Here is a 21747-nt window from a genome sequence, read left to right as displayed (position 1 = left end):
CTAAAAACTCCCTCACAGACAGTGCCCTTTGGTGAGCTCTGTTGGGACCATTTTTGCACACGCCTTCCTCATGTCAGGATCTTCAGTTAAGATTTTTCTAACTGTTTCCCTGTTGATGTTCGCTTGCTCTGCTATGCTCCCAACAGTCAGCCGACGATTTTCTTGCACAATTGACAAACTTTTGCAATATTTTCTTCAGTTCTGCTCATTGCTGGCTGTTCTGATCTCTCTTTGTCAGTGACACTTTCTCTTCCCTCAGAAAAATGTGTCATCCACTTGTTAACTGCTGTTTTCTTCACTTTCACGGAACATATATCTGAGTTTACTCCCACTTTTGCGAAGTTTAACAAGAAGTTTAATTTCTTCTCATTGCTCTAATTCAGGCTTCGATATTCTCATGACAGCACACCAAAACACACTCAGACAATAATAGACACAACTCAGAAAGAGACTGCCATAGATCAACAACATAGCTGTGATACGCTGATATGCCAACGTCATCAAACCATACTGAGGTTTCTGTTCACTGTTGCCACAACAAGCACAGTGGCGAGTTCGCGAACTTTATTGTTAGGCCTCATATAGGATATTGGTGGGAAAGCCAGGAGGAAAGAAACCACATGGAAGACCAAGACATAGGTGGATGAATAATATTAAAATAGATCTTAGAGATATGAGATGGGGTGATATGGACTTGATCGATCTGTCTCAGGATAGGGACCAGTGAAGGGCTCTTGTGAACACTAATGAACCTTGGAGTTCCATAAATTGTTGGAAAAGTCTTGAATAGCTACACAATTGGCGGCTTCTCAAGAAGGGCTTTGCTCCATGATGTTAGTTAGTTACACAAAAAATGATGTAGCTGTGAGCGTATTGGATTCACAAGATAGCTCTTGCCTCTATGTAGACTTTCTGCCAATGCTTGTAGTTGCTCTTGCAAACTTAATTTTGCTCTTCCTTTGGAGACCATTTCTTGAGATGGGTTTAAGACGTTCCCATGATGACAAGAACATGGATTCATTTTCCTAAAGATCAGAGAAGTTCATAATATTAACAAAGAATACACAACTTTAAGAAAAATTTGTATACATATGTCCATGTATTTTAGAGATGATCTGAAATTCATCTGTGCCGACTTTTTAGAAAATTGCTGGAAGAATCAGAGTTCCTGTATATGTAGCATTTAATATGTACAAGGCTGGACAGAAGAGTAACCAAAGTAATTCAGTATTGGAGCCAATAAGCCAGTAAAGTGTGAAATAAAATTAATGTTAAAATCTACATTATCATAATTTTTAAAATACATGTACATAGAAAGAAATCACCTACATGGGACTATTTCCAAATTTCCTTACTTACAGGGTTCTGGATGTAGAAATGCAGAAGCCGTCTCAGGTCAGCATTCTGCTGTCTAAGTTTTTCAGTCTTCACATTCAGTTTATGGCGGTCTAAACATGAAAGAATTATGAATTGTACTGTATAAGAACTGCAAAGAACAAGGTATTTCCTGTCATAATAACAGAAATATAAAGTAAATATAAGTATGATGAAAACGCTGAACTTGTGTAAATTACCCACCATGTACATAAAAAATGTCATATTGTGTTTGTGGTTGGAGGAAATCTTACATTGTGACTGATAATCAGTTTGAACTAATCAGACAATCTATTGAATTACTCACTCCTCATATCTACAAAGTGGAAAGAGGTGTCTCATGGACGCATCATCTTTCTTACAGCTTTTCTGTATGATTGTCAGTTTTACTATCTTGAGTTGTATTAAATTGTTATACTGTAAAATGTTCAGGAGCTGGGATAGTGCAGTTGGTATAACAACTGGCTATGGTCTGGACAACTGAGGGGTCAGAGTTCAAGAGCCGATAGGGTAAAAAAATTTATTTTCTCCATGTAGTCCATATCAGCTCTGGGACCCGCCCAGCCTCCTATCCAGTGGATGCCGGGAGTTCTTTTCCTGGGTGTGAAGCTGACTACTCACCTCCAACTACTGCCAAGGTCAAGAAAATGTGGATCTATATATCTGCTTTACCATGAAATATTCAAAATTTACCTCTTCTGATCTCTGGCTATAGTTCAAGTCCAGGCTTTTAGCTCAACATTATTGAACATTATTTTACACTTCTTTAAATTGAAAATCTTTACAATTTGAATGCAAACATTTCTGGTTTACTTAAATTATATATACTTTATATATTTAAAAGGAAATCTCTGAAATGTTCAAACCTGATATAAAGTGAATTATCGGTTGAAATCACTAACTAGGCACTGCTGACAATTTCTCTCTAGTACCCAGTTACTATTGAAGACCAGGCCACAATGTACAGTTTACATGCAAGTATCTGGACATGGTTTCAGCCCCAGCATAGAATTAGACATTTATGGTGCTTTGGATTTCATCAGGTTTTGATTTGTGTCAGTGCTTCCAGTATCCACATGAATATAGATTATAAGATTTTAATTGCTAGAATTATTTTTGTCCTAGATATTTTCTTCACAATTTTCATTTTGTTTGATAGTGTAGGTAAGACCATAAACCAGGTTGAACCCATGACTACCAGTATGAAATATATGAATTAACATTAATTTTCATTGCTATATAAAAATATGCTTCAGGACATACCTTCCAGAATACAGTGGTATCTCTGCAGTCCTATTAACAGACCATCCCACAGTTTTTCTCGCTCTGGAGAGAATATCTCACGGAATTTTGTCCAAAAGTTGGCAACATCTTGTGTTGAAATGAGGCGGCACAATGTACTGTGCTTCGCTGAGAAGCTGGATGTCAGATTTGTGAGATGTCTGCAAAAACGTATAAGAAAACTGTACCTCTTTTCCTCATCTTGCATTGTTTTAAATTCAGCCATGGTGCTTATACAGATGGATTTTTAATGATATTGATGGGTTGCAGGTAAAGTCCCACTGTCATGGCACTGATACAGTCTGGTATGAGTCCTGGTGATGTCTAGTGTGTGTTGCACTTCATACCTTCTGGAGAACTGTGTTTAAGAAGATCTTTGTCTAAGTACAGTAAGTCTTTAAAACCAAAAGTTCTAATAGGTTTGATGAAATTTCAGTTAGAATTTTAATTAGCTCCCCATTAACTTATGTTTGTAACAGATCTCTTTCAACTGGTGTCTTCCCTACTCAGTTGAAATATTAAAAAATAAAACCATTGTTTAAAAATGGAGATAAAACTAATATGACAGATCGATATCATTACTGACGTCCTTTTCAAAAGTTGATGAAAATGTTATATATATGCAAGACTGCACGAACATATAATAAGTAACAACATAATAGCAAATGAACAATGTGGTTTTAGAAGTAATTCATCTACTGAAATGGTCTCGTATAAATCGATTAATGAAATATTAAATGTGCTGAGTAACAAATATTAGTTGGTGGCATTTTGTGTGATTTGAAGAAAGCTTTTGATTTTGTCATTTATGACGTTTTACTGTCTAAACTGGAATTTTATGGAACAGTTGGTAAGGCCAATGTACTGGTAAAATCCTACCTCAAAGATAGATAATAGAGAGTTGTAATCAATAATTGGCCTATTCATTCTGGATGGGGCAAAGTTATTAATGGTGTTCCCCAGGGATCGATTCTAGAACTTTTATTGTTTCTTTTATATATAAATGACTTGCTAGACATTATAATTAGAAAATCCAAACCTGTTCCTTCTGCAGATGACACTAGCATAATTATCATGAATTCCAGCCCTTTAGATTATGAAAACAACATTATTGAAATATTTAAAAACATAAATGATTGGTTTAAAGCTAATTCATTGACACTAAATTTCATTAAAACATATTTTATAAAATTTTTGGCTATCCAGTGGATATGCATATTGACTATCGTAACTATCAGATTGCTATTTAGTAACACAAAATTTCTTGGATTAATTATCGACATTATGTTGTCATGGAAAGGACATGTCGACTGGCTTATGTCCAAATTAGGTCTGGCCTCTTATGCAATCAGGGCTGTTAAACCTTAAATGTCACAGGAAACAATAAGAATGATTTATTTCTCATATTTTCATTCTGTTATGACTTATGGTATAATTTTCTTGGGCAGTTCTCCCCATAGTATTAATATTTTTAGGTTACAGGAAAGGGTAATTAAAATTATTACTAATTCTAGAAGTAGAGACTCTTGCAGGGAGTTATTTAGGAAACTGAAAATTTTGTCCCTCCAATCACCATGCATAATTTCTCTCGTTATTTATGGTTAAAAACGGGAACAGTTTAAATGTAACTCTGAGATTCATAGCATTAATATAAGACACAATAACAATTTCCATTATCCAATATGTAATTTAAGAGTAGTATTTCAAAGAGGAACATGCTATTTTGGAATCAAGGTTTTTAATAATCTTTCTTCTAGCTCATGACACGAAACAATTTAGATTTGCTTTAAAAAGATTTCTACTTTTAAATTCAACTTACTCATTGGAAGAATATTTTAACTTCAATATTAATTGATGATCTTGGTCTGTTATACGCTGGATGCCTAGTAGTATATGTTTATGTTTGATTATTGTAGTCTTGTTTTGTATTAGAATGTTGAATGCTTTTACATATATATTTTATGACTGTTTAAAGATTTACTCATTGTGATTTGTCTTGGAGAACATGTGTAATTGTTATGGATTAAGTATAATTAATTTTTATCTATATGATTGATGGGATTTGTCTTGTTTTTGACTATTTCTATATCCACTGGTCTTCCAGCCATGTAAGGATCCATGGAATGTAAATAAGTGAGTGAATGAATAAAATAAGTGATATACCAACATTATTATCATTACTAATCCAAGTGAATGATTATAATGCTGTACAAATCTGTTTAATTGTGGAATCTCAAGGAGTCCAAATTTTTTCTTTACATTTTTCCTTTCAGACATATGGCTTATTTAGTTTCATATGAATGAATGCTCCAGGAATACTAAACTTTCATTCAAAGAACACACGTTGCAGTCTGCTAGTATTTTACAACATGGAATTCTATTGAAAAAGCTCAAATTAACACCCTGAAATTTAACTGATTTGAATTGATTCTGTTCGCACTTATGGTAGGACTTCATATATTTAGATATAATATGTTATCTGTCCATGTAGTCCCTGTGCATCTTTATAAATTGCAGGTATCCTATGCTTACACATGACCTTGAAATGCTTGTGTACATGTAATTTTTTCTTTTTGGCGAAGGTTCTCATGTGATTTTTTGGAATTTTTCTTAGAAGTTACATCTTACATGCACTCGATGAACACCTGTATTTACAAAGCTGCTGTAATCAGTTTATATGCAGTTCTTCATTATTTATTCCACAGTTCATATTACTCCATATAAATGGAAGGAAATTTGAAGGACAGCTATGATATTTCCCCAAAATTCCAATATACCTGTCATGATGTGCTCTTTCTTCTGTATCACCAAGTAACAAGTATTTACCTGACATACCATGTACTGACCTGTATTCTTCTGCAGAAAATTTGGTGACAAAATCTCGTAGAACTTTCAATACAAACACAGGATCAATGACAAGTGAATGTGTGTCAGGACAATCTGGTTTGCTGTGTATGAAGTGAAGTTTATCTGAAAGTACATATCATGAATAATAGAATGCAACAAACCCTCATTATAACAGACAAATAGGGAAGACAGGGTGTCTGCTATAACTGAGTGAAGGGGTATTCATGGAAGTACACCACAGGATGCACAGCCAATACAAGTACACGCAGTAAGCGCAGAAACACAGTGTGATTAAATATGGGTTTTTAGGTTGGAATTCTTTTATATTTTAGTTGTGTAGTATTAAATGAAAAATGGTAGTACAGTTTTGAATGATGACTCAGGAGGTATATGGGACAAAGTACGGATTTATTTCAAGTATTGTTTTTTAATTTTCCTAGAAGGAGCAAGCAAAAACACAAGAATCCCAATCATAACAGCCAGTCCCCAGGAGAATACTTATGATAATTGAGTCAGATACATTCTTATTATTCCTTATTACATTTTCCAATGGTGAGTTCTTCATAATCACTGATAGGAGTTGCTAATTGATGGATAATTTGCAGACATATGACTGTGTCCAGTAAAATGAAAGGTATATATTCAAATTTCTGTATGTTATTTCTTCATTGTAATCTAATTCTTCAGTTTTGACTATTCTTGCTGAATGAGTTATTCATATGTAATTTAACCTATATGCAAATCATGATTCAGTTCATGAAAATTGGTAATGCATTCTTTAGTATTTTGCATAATTACTTTTTTCATATTTTATCTTAAATATGCACAGCATCAAAAATATATTATAAAAGTTATAGATCTCTACTTGGGGATCTAAATTTTACATGCATGTCATGTACTAATATTTTGTATGACCTTTTTTATTATATATTTAATTTATGGTTCATGTAATTGGGCTGTAATTGTGCTTTCCACAAATAAATTAAATCCATAAATTTCAGTATGGACCTAAAAAGTGAGAGTGAGTCAGCACACGTTTTAAACACAGTTAAAATTTACATGAAAAGTTTTTGTGAATGGGATACAGTATCTTTGCATATTATTTCAGTAAGACTACATACATATATTTCACATTTCACAAGTCCAAAATACAATGGACATGAAACTGGTCACAAGCATAACACAAAAAAAACAAAGCTGAAAGATAATACAAAGCTAAACAAACACTGTAACTTAATTATTTGCTGTATGCTCCAAAAGTTCATCAACTGTATAAAATGAGTTATTTTAGAGTAAAGGAGTACACATTTTTTATTTGACTGTGGTTAAATTTTATTAAAATATGTAAATCAAATTGCATACAAAGTATTTTGCACCATCCATGATATCTGTGCCCTTGGTACAGTTTATCAGCGGAGAAAGGGGCAGAGTGCTGATAATGTTACCTGTAATGTCAGCAATGGATGTGGGAGGGGTAGAAGTGACTTCAGTTGCTGTAATGTCCATGTCATGGAGCTGTTCATCCTCTTCTGCAGACTCGACACCAAATTTGTTGTTGGTATCCGGTACCAAACCTGCCATTGCAGTATCTGTGTTTCCAGGAGTTGATGTGCTGTTAACATATCAGGATAAATCTTAACCTCCTTTCCCTGTTTTGTAAAGAAACTAGAGAATAGGCCATTGAAATTAGCAGTAAACTGAGAATAGTAATACAAGAATCCTATTTCCTCTCTGATTACAGGAAATGCCATTTCTCATTAGGAGATATACAAATACAACTTAGAATGGAATTATTTAGAAGAAGAATTAAAATTTACATATTTGTTATAATAAGTGGTCGTTTGATTCATGCATATTTTGGTTATAATATCATTGCTATTTACAAATAAATTATGTATGAGTATTGTACCACTAATTAAAAAATGTCAGGAAAAAGTAAATCTCTAATTGAGTCTACCCATTGCAATAGTACAGAAATTTTATAATCTGGAGGTAACAATGTTGACTATGTCAATGGAGAAGTTCTTAACAGTCTTACAGACAAATTAAAGTGCAGGCCACACACCTGCCAAGGGATGAATGGGAGCCCTTAAATATGGTGGTCGCCCTCTCTTCCTGTTGTGTGGAACACACGCTGCACTTTGCATATGGTAGGAAGCATTTCTTTAACATCAATATCTCTGCTTCAGTGTTTACTCCCAGAATCTGAAATACATCTACATATATTGTTCACAATTTCCATAAATCCTTATTAGTAGACATTTATGAACTCACCCCGCATTCTACAAGATACTATGATTCATTCAGTCTGTAAACTTTAAATAAGATACTTTGTTGTACGTTGAAAGGTAGTACATAAAAAACAAACTCCGTTGCCTGTAGTCCACAAGTGAAATATACCGAATCAGTGACCGCTGCTTGTCGTTGAAGTTATTTCCATGACAAATCTTTAAGGTTCTGGTGACCAGTTATTATGTATTGTTAAATATCATAGTAGAAGTCTTGTGTGAAGATAAATGACTAAGTCATACAACCTTAAATTGTTAGATTTACTGTGTTTATAATGCAGACATATAAGAGAAATAAACAAAGTTGACATTATTGTCTATAGCTTACAGTAAAAACACTGTCAATTTTTACGAGCATCTTCTCCTTGTCAGTATATGGTTCAAGTAGATCCTTGAGTTGTTTTTCAGCAAGAAAATCTGAATTGTCGGCCACCAATTTGAGGATTTTCCATACTGACACGTCCTCCGCATGCACTGTTTCCACTTCTTTTGTCATTGGGAATCCAAATGGTCGTGTTCCACTCTCTGTGTCATGAGCATCTTAAATAAACCACATAGAATGTGTATTATTCTTTTCTAAATAAGGAACCACACGTATCAGTAATGTTAGGAATAATATGAGCAATGGTGAGCACATCTCAGAGGACAAAAGTAGCCCAATGCATTAGAATGAAAAAAATGAATGTGTTGCTTGTGGAAAGAGTGGATGCCATAGTTAGGAAATGCTAATGTAAACCCCTTAGAGGAGACCAAAAAATTTTACAGGTCCTAGTATATTCCTCTCCCACTTCCTATAGATTCATAATTTATTGTCCACACTTTTTACAGAAGAATTATTAATATAAGTGCCATGTTATGCTGACTTGCAGGAGGAGATAGAAAACTAAAAAGAAAAAAAAGGAAAAATTGAGTTCAATTCAGCTACAGTCCTCCTTATACCTTTCAACAACTCCAGCATTTGTCTTCAGGTTCTATGAAGACTACTGCTTTCTGGAATGTGACAACATATTTTATGGTAAATCATTAGCAATGTTAGTAAAAATAATCATGCTTGGCTTACTACTCTCTGTCCTGAAGTTGGAGGCAGCAGGTTCCTTTGAAACATTGGTAATCATCTTGTAGAGTACATGGTGTCACATCCAATTGCAGATGACAGCAATTTTTTTTATCTCACCTTTCTTAGGAGACACATCTGCAACGACCTGCATGGCAGAGCAATGTGATGACAGGTCTTCCTGATACAGCGGGCACAAATCAGGACAGGTCCATTCCAGTCCGAGTTGTTGCTCATGCAATATGCGATCAATGTCCAATATCTGAAACACAATAAAGTTATAAAGATCCTTTACATAAGAAAGTGCTTCCTGCCCTATCACGATTGAAATAAGAAAAATGTTTTCTGTATTTTCTATTTTTTCTACATTTTGTATGTTTATAGACAGGGTACATATTGAAAACCTAATTTAATATTTTCATGGGACAATGCATTTTAATTTTTAATGTAAAACACATGTTACAACTTCTGATATACTTCATATGTTACTATGTGGTTGATTTCTTTTCTGTAGAATGTACACTACATTTGATCAGTTGTCATTAATTTTTGTGTATCTCTCTGTTGGCAGGGACTGTACTTTACTCATATACTGGATAGTGGAAGAAAATTATGTTCTGGAAAGAACTTGTGTCTGTCTCTGTGAATTTGAATGAAACTCACATGCCTGAGTATGTGTACAAAAAGATTTATTCAGCTCGGTTCACTGATTACATAGAAAAACATTTTCAATTTTGAATTTTAAAAACAGGTATTTGTACAAGTCTCTGCTCAGGTGTCAGTAGATTATCTTGTCAAATCTGATTGATTTAAATTTCTGACTTATCTTCCTTCACTTTTGTAAACTACCTAAATTAAGAAATTAAGGAATTCAGTGAACCTCACCTTGTCCAGCAGTTTCTTGGCAGTATCTCTGTTGAGATTCCACACCTGCTGATACTTCCTGTCATTCATCTCTGCAAAATGGTCAGCCTTGCCTTCTATGTCAAATATATTATGGTGCAGCCTTTCCACCTCCTCTGTCAACCGTGCAGACTCTGTTTTTGTTGACTTCTCTGTCGCAGCTATTTTCTTTTTCAGATCAGTCACCACATCTTGAAGTCTAAGAAGAAGTATTTAGATCATTAACATATTTGTAACTCAGGACAATGTTAAACAAAATTTGTGAACAGATATTTTAAAATTGTACTGGCTACAGTGGGCTTGACCATTCATGTTTTCCAAGGTCAGGTTTTTGACTGTACAGCTTTTCCTCTGAACCTGGCTTTTTAGCATATTAAAAAATATCAGCACAATGTGCTTTCATGTTTATATTGCAGCTATTTGTGTTTCAACATGCTCTTTCTCACAGTTTATAAGAAAACGCTAGCCTGGAAAATTTGTAATTTTTCACATATCTCTTGTGCACTATACAGTACCCTCTGATAAAAAGAAAATCGTATTGGCTGCATACTGTAAAAGTTTTCAGAAAAAAATGAACCCTAGCTGTTGACAAAGACTTGATAATAGTAATTTAAAGTGTGCCTGAAAGACTTTAGAACCTAGTGGTTTCTCTCTCTCTTCTTCTGTGACATGTGCTATAGGAGAGAATTGAGGAACATTTTTTAATCCAGATGACAGCATTAAGAGCTAAGCCTGCTCAGTTTTTCTGTAATATACTTTATTTGTGTTAAAAAGATATTTAGCTTGCATCCTGATTAGGGAATTGACTACTAAGTCTAAAAGCTTTTTCTTTAGATTATGCCTTGAAGGACTGCCCTCTCCACAATTAGTTACTCCTTAATCACCATGATATCTGACCTATATAACTTCTACAATTTTAACGTCATAGAAATATAAGACACCAGGGGTTTACACTCTTTTAATTGTACTTTTCTAACAGCGATTTGAAATGCTCTAAAGTAGGTTGTTTATAAATTTGAAAATTCAACCCTGTGAGTTTCTTGCAATTTTCAAAAGATGATACATGTTCTTTCAAATCATTGGATTACTTTATCTGCTCAGAAATTTGTCATCTCTTTATATCAAGAGTATCATGTTTTCAAGGTTATGCTTTTTGATTTACAGGCAGTTTATCTGTACATGTAACAGAAATTAGTAAGGGCACAATATAGACAGAATCCAGTGCACCTGTTGATTCTGCGTTTCTGCTGCGCTCGTACAATGAGGTTTTCCTCTTCCCGCTTCTTAAGCACTTGTAAATTGTAGTCAAGTTTCACACTGTTCATGAAGCATTGTGTCTTCACAATTTGCAGCTCCTGTTGCAGCACCTGAAAACATAGTTCAATACAGATAGACTTGAAAGGATTCTGATGATGGTGTATACTGTACTTCTTTTGGCTTCTTTTGGACTTCATCCATCGTCTGGTATGTAAAAGACAAAAGACCACGACGTTTCGGAGACTGGATCTGTCTCTGTCTTCAGGTGGGTAGGGAAGGATAAACCTGCTCAGTTGGGCCCGTTAGAAAGAGCTAGTCTCAATCACTGGAGCAGTGATCACCACTTATTCCAATAGGAATTCGTAACTGGATGGTTAGAAGTGACCTCCCATATAGTGTGGGTTGGTAATAACTGTTACTGTACTGACAGATATTTATATTTTTTTGGTATTGGTGTCAGTAATTAGGTTCAAACCTGTAACTTTTTGAATATGACTCTTGGATATGAATAATGTTCAGAGGGTTCTAGGTTTGATACAACCTGATGCCACAAATATAAGAAAGAAAGAAAGAAATATCTGGCTGTAAAATGAGACCTAGTCACCTAAAGAGGTGAGTTAAGCTAACTCCAAAAGTGTATGCATATTAAAAAAAAAAGATAAAGCTATCCCTGCAACAGGCTGTGAAGACCCACTGGGTTTTGAGACATCAAGGCTCCCACACTTTCTTTAGACAATCAGTTCACAGATGTTGGTAAGGTTGTCAGCCTTGCACGTTGGCCGCCCTTTACCCCCCCAGAAGATTCCTGGTACTCATTTCTGTTAGAGGCTGAGTCGACACCTGGGCCGTAGTGTGGTTGGAAGGATTATGTAAATTGAAAAATTCCGCCTCATTGGGACTTGAACCTGCGATCTTCCAGCTTGTATCATAGTGCGTCAACCAACTACACTACTGTGTACCTATTAAACGTTACTCACACAGTGTTGAATATAGCTATAGTTTAATGACTCAAACGCTTATCACCTCTAGTTACTATAGGATTCTGACGATGGTGCACAACACACAGAGATATTGGGTTTTCGGACTTTATCCATGGTCCTGGTTTTAAGATTACTAAGAAAAACGCAATGTTTCGGAAACTGGATCTGTTTCCGTCCTCAGGTGAGGGGAAACGCCTATTCTGTTGGGCCCCAAGCATGCCATATGGCATGCTTAGCCAACCCAGTTTGGACTTTTCTCCCATTTGGATCCCCATTATCAGCAATGTAGTCACCAATTCACATAGATCTGTATGACGTGATATATGTTTTTATTGATTTCTGTTAGGTTCTAAATTAGATAGACACGATTTACTCCATTGTTGAAGCTAGTTAGACACTATTAGTTTTTCACTAGTTCTCCTTTCTATTCCATGCCGTGGGGTCATGGACCTGGTTATTAGTTTGGTTTTGTGACAAATTTCTACAGCTCTGTCTATCTTGGTTCCACGCTTGTACGTATTTGGAACAATTTGTAATGTATATTTTTCTTATTAGCTCTCATGGACTTAGCCTGGTCTCAGGTATTTATAACCTTTGTGTTTTGTGAAATTGGTGGAACAGTGAGTGATGTTGGCTCTTTAAAGGGACCCAACAGAATAGGTGTCACAGAACTTTTGATCCTGTTGCTTTTTAGTCTGCAAGAGAGCTTAATTTTTTTTTTACTAGTTCTCCTTTCCATGCCATCCCATGTATTTATGGACCTGGTTAGTGGTTTGGTTTTGTGACAAATTTTTTCAGCTCTGTCTCTCTTGGTTCCACGCTTGTGCATGTTTGGAACAATTTGTAATGTATATTTTTCTTATTAGCTCTCATGGACTTAGCCTGGTCTCAGGTGTTTATAACCTTTGTGTTTTGTGGAATTGGTTGTCCAAAGTATAAGAGGCTTAAACTTGGCGGCGGTCAGGCATACGACCCTTCAAGTGACTAGACTCCCGTGATAGCTAATACTACTAGGATATTTATTTATATATATATATAAAAGGGCATAATCTGCTGTACCTAGCCTGGACTGAGAGGCCGTGTAAATATTGTACATTTATACAAGAAATAGGTATACTGTAAATATGTGTAAATACAGACAATGACAAAATACTACAGACTGACTAACAAATGACAGACCCGACCTCTCGTCAGAGAGGGCGCTAAACATAGACAAGACAGTAACTTTCATTCAAAAGAAATATCTGGTCATGAGCCCCAGCTGGGGCTCGACACCAAGACAGACAGACTGACTGACCGTCAGTTGCAACGTGACTCTGACTCTGACTCTGACTCTGAATTGGTTGTCCAGTGATTGAGGCTAGCTCTTTTTAAGGGACCCAACGGAGTAAGTGTTTTCCCTCACCTGAGGACGGAAACAGATCCAGTTTCCGAAATATTGTGTTTTTCTTAGTTATCTTAAAAGCCAATATCTCTGTGGACTATCACCTCTCTTCTGAAAATCAGGTTAAGTAATATCTCTAATGTTGTGCAAGGTAAACACAACTATCCAAATAATGTTAAAACATTGTCCAGTAATGCACTCATACCTTTAAAACATCTTATCCAACTTTAAAGAACAAATCAATGATTTCTGGACCATTCAACTTCTGTCAACATTCACTTACATCCACGTACTTTCATCAGCCAGCTATACATCTACATAGTTGTGCATTAACCAAACCTGTATGTCTGTCTGCAGCTTGAGCTTAACCTCTCTGAACTTCTCATGATGTTCCACAGATATTCTGCATATCTCATCCTCATGTCTGTTAACTGCTTGGAACTTCTTCTCCATATGCTTTATCTCAAGCTTCTCATGTTCCTTGTACAGGGCCTCCCACTTGCTGTTGCTCACCTTCATCAGCTCATTGTGCTCAAGTTCAATCACTTCCTAGAAACAGACAGGTGCACACACGTTCACATATCAGTATTATAGAACTAATTGACTTGTCTCAATTGCAGATCTTAGCTCCCAATAATGTATGAATGTAATGATGAGGTAGGATCTGGGAGGCGTTTGATTCCAGGCAAGGGCAGGGATTTTTATATTCTACCCCCAGCATCATCACTGGTACTCGGTCATGTAATGAAAATCATAATATGAGCTGAAAAAAATCTTTCCCCATCTGACACAGGAGCCGGGTTAGCTCAGTCAGTATAGCAATGGGCTATGTGCTGGGTGGCTGCGGTTTGATTTCCAATAGGGACAAGGGATTTCTGTCTGCTGCACAGCATCCAGACTGGCTTTGGGCCCCACCCATCCTCAAATCCAATGAGTACTGGAGGGCTCTTTCACCTGGGATGAAGCTGACCACTCACCTGCAGCTAGTGCTGACATAAAAATTGTGGACCTATACTTCCACACCTCTATTTTTCTTCATGGTATGATACTTAACAGATTAAGCATGGGGACACTGTTACTTTACCTTTATCCTATTTGGGATTGAGTTGGCATACTCTGCACTATTGCCTCCTACTACTGGCTTTTTTATTATGAAGCTGGATGGCACAGCTGTAACACATCTGAGTCGTCTCCGGGATGAATCCAATTCTAGACTGGTCATCCTGAGGATACTGTGATTTTAGCAAATACCTATAGTCCAAGTCTCAATTTCTGATCCCACTGATTGACTGTCCACAACCATCCTGCCACATCTCATTCAGTGCTATAATCTCAGTAGTTGATACAGTGTTATAAATAATCAAACATCTAACCAACATATATTGTTTTTGTAATAACTTCCCTTACCTCAATGAGCTTCAGCTCATCCTTATAAACGTTTCTCATCATTTTTACTTGATTGTCTATCCTCTCTGCCAGGAGCCAGAAATCTTCCTTTTGCTTTTCTTGATCTTTATCAAACATATCATCTGCCAATTTCAGTTCCTCCCTCAGCTCCTTGATGAGCTTGTCCTTCTGTGCAATAAGCTCTGCACATTTCACTGTAAAATGCAAGTACACAAGATTTTGGCATGGGCAAGACTAAATGCCACCCCAGGTGGGAAGAGAAGAACCCCCACTCCCCATCAGTTAAAAACAGATTAATTTTCTGAAAATTTCAGTGTTGTTGGTTGAGGCACTATGCTATAAGCTGGATGGTCGCTGGTTTGATTCCTGATGAGGTCACTGGATTTTTTGATTGAACTAATCCATCCAGCTGCAACATGACCCTGGAGTCAAATCAACCTCTAACAGAAACTAGCACCAGGAATCTTCCTGGGGTAAAGGGTGGCTGGCACATAAGGCTAACAGCCTCACCTCCACATGTGAGCCAACTGTCTAGAAAATTTAGGGGCCTCCATGGCCCATTACAAGGACAGCATTACCTTTTTTCTTTACCTTCTCCGCAGCTAATAATATTGAATTTCCCAGACACTGTGAAAAGGACTATCATCACTGTTTTAATTCTTAAAAATTATATGCTTAGTTTAATGCCAGTTGATCTTCATGATATCAACAACATGTTAGTTAGTTAGTCAGTTATTTAGAGAGGGTGGGTTTCCCCATGCACCGCGACCAGTTTGATCTATTGCGCTTCCCTCTATGATATTCTACCAGTCTCTTTACCCTACCGATAAATGGTGCGTACCATCAGTCCCGCCGAGCAAGCGAGTTCAGCCACTTGCTTAGCGGTGTCTATAATGCTTCCCCCATCTATCAGAGGCCTTAGAGGCTATTGTTGGGTGGGGAACGTCCTGAATTTTGGCTCAGTGATCCCTTTTGGGGATATGGGGTTCTTTTACATGCCGTAGATTTATGACACGGGACACACAGCTTAAAGTCCCTCCAGAGGACTTGTTCCCTGAAATTTCCGCCCTTAAAAATTTGACGACCTCCGCCGGGTATTTGAACCCGCGTACCACGAGTCATGAGGTGGGAATGTTACCTCTAGACTACGGAGGCCGGTCAACAACGTGTTAGTATAAATTAATTTTCATTTAACAAAACTAAAGAGGAAGAGCTTTTTGAAACGTACCAGCCTAGGTGGCTGATTGGTTCAACTGTGCTCTCAAACTAGCCCTGTGAATAATCAAAGAATGTTAAATTCCTGTATTTTTTCTCATAAGATATGTGAATACAGATATTTTGGATGTTATTACTGATATAGTTTACACACATGTATATACATTTTTTTTTTAATGTGATATTGCTGTTTGGAATATCTCTGCCTTGAGATTCATTTAGTGCAGATTTATGTTATGTTACAAAGCTAACTGCATAATACTGCAGTAAATTGCTGTCCATTAATACCATTAATTACTGATCATATCAGTATGCATTTAAAATAGAAGCTGTAAATACATATGAGTTCCCTGTTTGTACAATCTTTTGGTGCCCGTAGAAATTAACAAGGAAACTCGTGCCTAGTTACCTCTCTGTTCTTCTATATTATGATGTAGATCCAGAGGATCACTTGACTCTAAGATGACTTTCCACCTAGAATTTACTTCATTGAATTTTTCTGCACTCTCCCTTGTTTGATCTTCCAGTCTCTTGAGACGTTTTTCCTTTGCAGCAACTTCATCTTTCCTTCGACTTACCTCACGAGCATCAGTTGCTATGCGAACATTTGTTACCTGAATATGGAAAAATATATTATGAAGAAGAAGCTTTATATTTTACATATCAGTAGTTATAAATCAGATATCCCAGTTCCTTTATTCATTTTGCAATGCCAATTCTTCTGTTATCATGAATTGTTTTGATATTATTATCATTTCTGTATTTTTTCTCAAACATTTTCTATATGCTTACATACAAATAAAACTAAAATTCAAAATAACAGGTAAAGCTATCTCTGTAAGAGGCCGTGAAGGCCCATAGTATTGCGAGACGTCAAGGTTGCCACATTCAATCTTTTCACAGATTGTGGTGAGAAGAAAATAATAGGTAGGGGCTGCAATTGAATTTCTGTATTTTGCATTTATAAAATCTATATAATTTCTAGATAACAGAGTTTATGTTTTAACGCAATTTTGTTCAAAATCATAACGACCTTTGTTTGGCCTACTTTTATCATAATAAATAAAATGTATTTGCTCTTGTGCTTGCATTAAAATTGTGTCACAGTAATATAAATTGAAGTCTATGACGTCTTGAAGTAAAGAAATTTTCATTTTTTAAAGCAATATAAGAAGTTTCTGGAATTTGTGACCAAGTGAAAAATGCAGAACTGTTCCATTACCGCAGACATAACTTAATGTCTGATGTAAATGTAGCAAATCTTGAGTGATATACACTAGAAGTCAGTCTGTTTTTGTGATATATTACTGAAATGAGGTGTAGCCAGTCTCTGAAATGTAAGAAGTTTTTATTAAATTATATTGATACTTTAACTCAGCTGCTTTTGAGACAGAACAGACTTAAGGCCTGGGCCATGAAGAGGGAGCCAGGAGAGCTCCCTCAGTATAGAGACTAGGCTTTGGGCTGTGGATGATCAACTGGGGATCAGTTTCCAGCAAGGAAAGATTCTCCACAGCGTCAACATTGACTATGGGTCAACCAACCTCCTATTTAATGGATATTAACGGCTTCTTCCCCAGAACTTAAGTTTCCTGGGCCTGAGGCTGACCACTCACCTACCCATCTAGTGTCAAGATTAAGAACATATGACACTATATCACCACTCGCCATGCATCTTCAAAGCATGGTGCCCAATTAAGCACATGAAATATCATACCCGTGAAAATGGAGATACTGTAGCTTACAGTATACAAGTTTTTTCTCAAAAATATATTCCTAATTGATGTAATATTGTATATAGTATGTATATTTGTCAACCCCAAATCTCACCAATTCCTTCCCTTCCAATAGCAATTTTTCCAGCTGGTTCTCGCTACTCTCTAATTGTTTCTCCAGCATGGTCTTGTTATCCATGTCTTCATGCTCCTGGCACACGTCAGTGTGCTGCTGTCTGCAACATCCAGCAGATTTAATCTTTACTGGTATATCATCATATTAAATAGAAATATTTTTAAAACTCTCAGTTTCAGAAGGTACAATTCATATTACAAAAAAGCTTGAGAAAACAAATGACCTTTACAAATGAGTAAATAAGGAAAGGAGAACTTATAGTGCTTTCCCATTAGAGAGGGATCTAGAGGGTATTTTTGTGTTGGTAATGCAGAGGTAAAAAATTTTCATTAAAGTCACTCTGCAATAAACACTGATCTGTTGTCCCCAACATGTATTGTATAGACAGTAAGGAAATTCAACTATATAATGTTTGAGGTTCTCACAGCAGTGTTTATGAAGAATTCTATCATACGGGATAAAACGCTGTATAGTCCGTTGAAAATCAACCGACGTTTCGGAAGAACATCCGCTTCCATCCTCAGGGTCAAAGAATAAGCCAAGCAAGAAGCTTGCTACGTGCTTCACGCTGTTCCCTTGCTTGACTTATTCTTTGACCCTGAAGACAGAGTGGGCGTTTTCCTTTGAAATGTTGGTTAACTTTCCACGGACTACATGGTGTTATAGCACAGTTAGTATAGCAAATGGCTACGGGTTGGATGACCATGAGGTCGGAGTACGAGTCCCGGTGAGGGCAAGAATTTTCACTTCTCCATGTTATCCAGACAGGCTCTGGGGTCCACCCAGCCTCCTATCCAATGGGCACTGGGGGTTCTTTCCCTGGGGGTGAAGCAGCTGGAGCGTGAAGGTGACCACTCACCTCAAGAAATATGTGGATTTATACATCCACTCCCCCATACGTCTTCATGGCGTAGTGCTTAATTAGGTAAACAGGGACAACTTTACCTTTTTCTTATCTTTTACCCTAAAGGGCGCAAATTTAGTAGGAACACACTGCTTCCATACTCAAGGTTGAAAAATAAGCCCACCAAGAAGCAGGTTGAAAGGAGAGCCTGCCTCTTGCTGGTTTCTTACCTGGCTTACTCTTCAACCCTGAAGATGGGGGCAGTGCGTTCCTCCGAAATTTTTTGTGGACTTCGGCCGTTCTATACTGCCTTACTTCATACATCTATATAATTTGTGTAATTCATGCCTGAAGTTTACAACAAGTGTGGCGTCACATAAAAGCGTTAACGACCAGCGCTGTGTCAGATCCTCTGTATATTACTCTACCGTTTGTTCCATACGTTAATTTTTAGCTCAGATATTGATTGACAAGCTTACTGCTGTGCTTTCTGTAGTCTTCTCTGAATTCTCAACCGCCGGACAAGTTTTCGTTCTTTAGAATCTAGGGAAGTTGTCTGGAACTCAGCCGTTTCTCCAACTTTCGCAGCTTCCTTCATTTTTATGGATTTGTTATTGCTGTAAATTTGGTCACAATTAACTAACTTTCAAATACGTGCGAATTAGCAGACGACGTATCAACAAAACACGGAAACAGGTCTAGTGTTTATTTCTGCTACCATAAGGCTTTGCGTTTCCTCTGATCGGTACACGATGGCTGTAAGTTTTGGTAGTCTTATATGTAATGTTGTAAATTTGTAATCATCGTAGGTGTTTATGTATATATAAGATTCTTTTTAATGAAAATAAGATTGCTGGTATAATTGCAGTGTCATAATATAAGCCACTCAAGAAAATGAATGTTTTCGGCTACATTGATGTAGCTTCTAAGCCATGTGCAAGTTCGAACATGCATCACTACGTGATGTGAGGAGATTCTGTATTGAACTATGAGTGTTGAATGTAACCTAATATTCCCTTCTTCAGGACAAGAAAGTGGAACCTACGAAAGCCAAGAAGCCTCGTAAGGAACCAAATGATAAAAGCAAGAATCCAATGCGGGAGGTCCGCATTCGCAAACTCTGCCTTAATATTTGTGTTGGCGAGTCTGGTGATAGACTGACACGAGCTGCGAAGGTAAATAACTTTAGTTTGTTTGTAAATATATGCACATAATTCGGTACCAAGTGATATCAGACTAATGATGTTGCTTAGTCAAAATGTGCAAAAGTAAATTCTACCCAACCTACATCATACTTTGTTCTTTGGGTGTGATGCAAATGGGAAGGAACAGAAAATACTGTTACTATATTCAAGAAACAAAAAGTTAAATAAATATTCAGAATAAAGTTGTTGAGTTGTTTTCAGGTGCTAGAATCCCTAACTGGGCAACAGCCTGTATTTTCTAAAGCAAGATACACTGTCAGGTCATTTGGCATCCGCCGTAATGAGAAGATTGCTGTTCACTGCACTGTTCGAGGTGCCAAGGCAGAAGAGATTTTGGAGCGAGGGTTGAAGGTGATAACAGATTTCTGTTTGAACTCTTTATTTGGTAGAATTCAGTCTTTGCAGTCCTGCTCTACTTTTTCAGCCGCCCCACCTGTTTCTCATCGTAAGCAATATTTATTGTTAAATTCTAGTTTATGGATGCACAATATGGGGTCTTCCCCTTATAATGCAGGTGGGTAAGGATATTCTTGATGTATATTTTGTCCAGTGATTTGTAATTATTAAACTTTTACAGTTTGAACTTCTTTTTATCAGGTCCGAGAATATGAATTGAGGAAAGACAATTTTTCTGACACGGGCAACTTTGGATTTGGCATCCAAGAACACATTGACTTGGGTATCAAGTATGACCCCAGTGTTGGAATCTATGGTCTTGATTTCTATGTTGTGCTGGGTCGACCAGGTAATTCAGTTTTTATTTAGGGTGATAATATTGCAAGGAATGTTGTGGAAGTTCCACTTATTGTTTTCATGGTGTTGCTCTTTAATATTTCAAATTGTTTAATGGGGTGTTTATTTTAATTTTTAGACTGCTGAGTATTTAGTGTTAATTCTACACATTGGTGCATTTCAGAATTTTAAAGTTTCATTTGTGTAGTGTTTATTCCAACTAGTAAGATGGAAATGAACTAGATTAAAAAAGGCTGTGTTTGATGTTTTGTCATTCTAGATTTTGCTATATTACATTGGAACAATGGTGTATAGGTTCTATAAACAATTCTGTGTATCAAAAAGTAAGGATGCACTCTTGTTCAAGTATGACCCATATTTTGAGGTTTTACTTAGTAAAAGTGTGCTAAAGTAAAACTCACTTTATTGCAACCCATGCCCACGCACTTACTGGGCATGTTACTAAAGGGGTGAAACAGGAAATGTTGAATATATGCTGCCATAAGTTTGCACAGAGTGTAGAACATTGAATGCTGACATGTGATGTGAAGTATGAAGATTATGATATGGGATAGTTGGCTGTGTGGTTTGGTAGGTAGAGGCAACAGATTTCTCTGAAATATTGATACCCATCTACCAAACCATGTGGTGCCACATGCAAGAGGACCATAATTTTAATACTTATTGCCACAATAACCTGAAATCTCAGAGCATGAAGTGTAGATTGCCATTTTTGAAACCAAGCAGGCAGTGGACAACAAAAGGATGATGTAGCTGGCACAAAATCAGGTGATCTGCATTGAGCAGCCAAGTTCAGTGGATTTGCAATTCAGTCATTGTCTCCTATGAGAGATGATTTTCTAATCACAGTCAAATGTTTCAGGTTTCAATGTGGCTTACAGGCGGCGGAAGACTGGCATGGTTGGTTTCCAGCATCGCCTGACCAAGGAAGATGCTATGAAGTGGTTCCAACAGAAGGTCTGTGTCGCTAATTTAATGGTTTATTACAGCGAAAGCTGACTTGTGGATCTGTTCGCAGACCTTACTTTGGGTGGTGGTCTGTTCCAGTGAAATGTGCACAGAGTTGTATTTTAAAAATTATTTGAATTCTATGCTAAGAGCACT

The 21747-nt window shown here is 36.7% G+C and overlaps 2 protein-coding genes across 2 annotated transcripts in view; one reads left to right on the top strand and one right to left on the bottom strand.

Annotated features, from left to right (window-relative positions):
- Positions 1-760: 760 nt before the first annotated feature.
- LOC111874701 (dynein regulatory complex protein 1) lies at positions 761-19304 on the bottom strand. The gene is made up of 15 exons (XM_023870422.2): positions 19165-19304; positions 17821-17941; positions 16400-16604; positions 14776-14969; positions 13708-13917; positions 10975-11114; positions 9730-9946; positions 8965-9106; positions 8119-8330; positions 7568-7707; positions 6948-7114; positions 5502-5625; positions 2638-2816; positions 1360-1448; positions 761-1025 (listed from the first exon to the last, which is right to left on the bottom strand). The coding sequence occupies exons 1-15, from the start codon at positions 19281-19283 to the stop codon at positions 900-902; spliced, it is 2385 nt and encodes a 794-aa protein (XP_023726190.1). The 5' UTR covers positions 19284-19304; the 3' UTR covers positions 761-899.
- Positions 19305-19357: 53 nt separating this feature from the next.
- The window catches only part of LOC111874702 (60S ribosomal protein L11), a 4219-nt gene continuing 1829 nt past the window's right edge, over positions 19358-21747 (top strand). Inside the window, exons 1-5 of the mRNA XM_023870423.1 lie at positions 19358-19443; positions 19711-19860; positions 20092-20241; positions 20488-20635; positions 21506-21600. Coding sequence (XP_023726191.1) covers positions 19438-19443; positions 19711-19860; positions 20092-20241; positions 20488-20635; positions 21506-21600 — 549 coding nt within the window. The 5' untranslated portion in view covers positions 19358-19437. The remainder of the gene's footprint in view (positions 19444-19710; positions 19861-20091; positions 20242-20487; positions 20636-21505; positions 21601-21747) is intronic.

Source organism: Cryptotermes secundus, unplaced genomic scaffold (genome assembly GCF_002891405.2).
Source record: "Cryptotermes secundus unplaced genomic scaffold, Csec_1.0 scaffold285, whole genome shotgun sequence".
NCBI classification, from domain to species: Eukaryota; Metazoa; Arthropoda; class Insecta; order Blattodea; family Kalotermitidae; genus Cryptotermes; species Cryptotermes secundus.
Note: the sequence above shows the minus strand (reverse complement) of the source record. Positions and strands in the feature narration are given on the sequence as shown.

Bases quoted from the DNA above. Each gene is read 5' to 3' on its own strand.
- LOC111874701 (XM_023870422.2), bottom strand. From the start codon at position 19,283: ATGAAGGAAGCTGCGAAAGTTGGAGAAACGGCTGAGTTCCAGACAACT. The intron at 13,918-14,775 runs GTAAGGGAAGTT...GTCTGTTTCTAG, and splicing joins ATGAGCTGAAGCTCATTGAG to GAAGTGATTGAACTTGAGCA. The intron at 9,107-9,729 runs GTGAGGTTCACT...ATTGTGTTTCAG, and splicing joins CCAAGAAACTGCTGGACAAG to ATATTGGACATTGATCGCAT.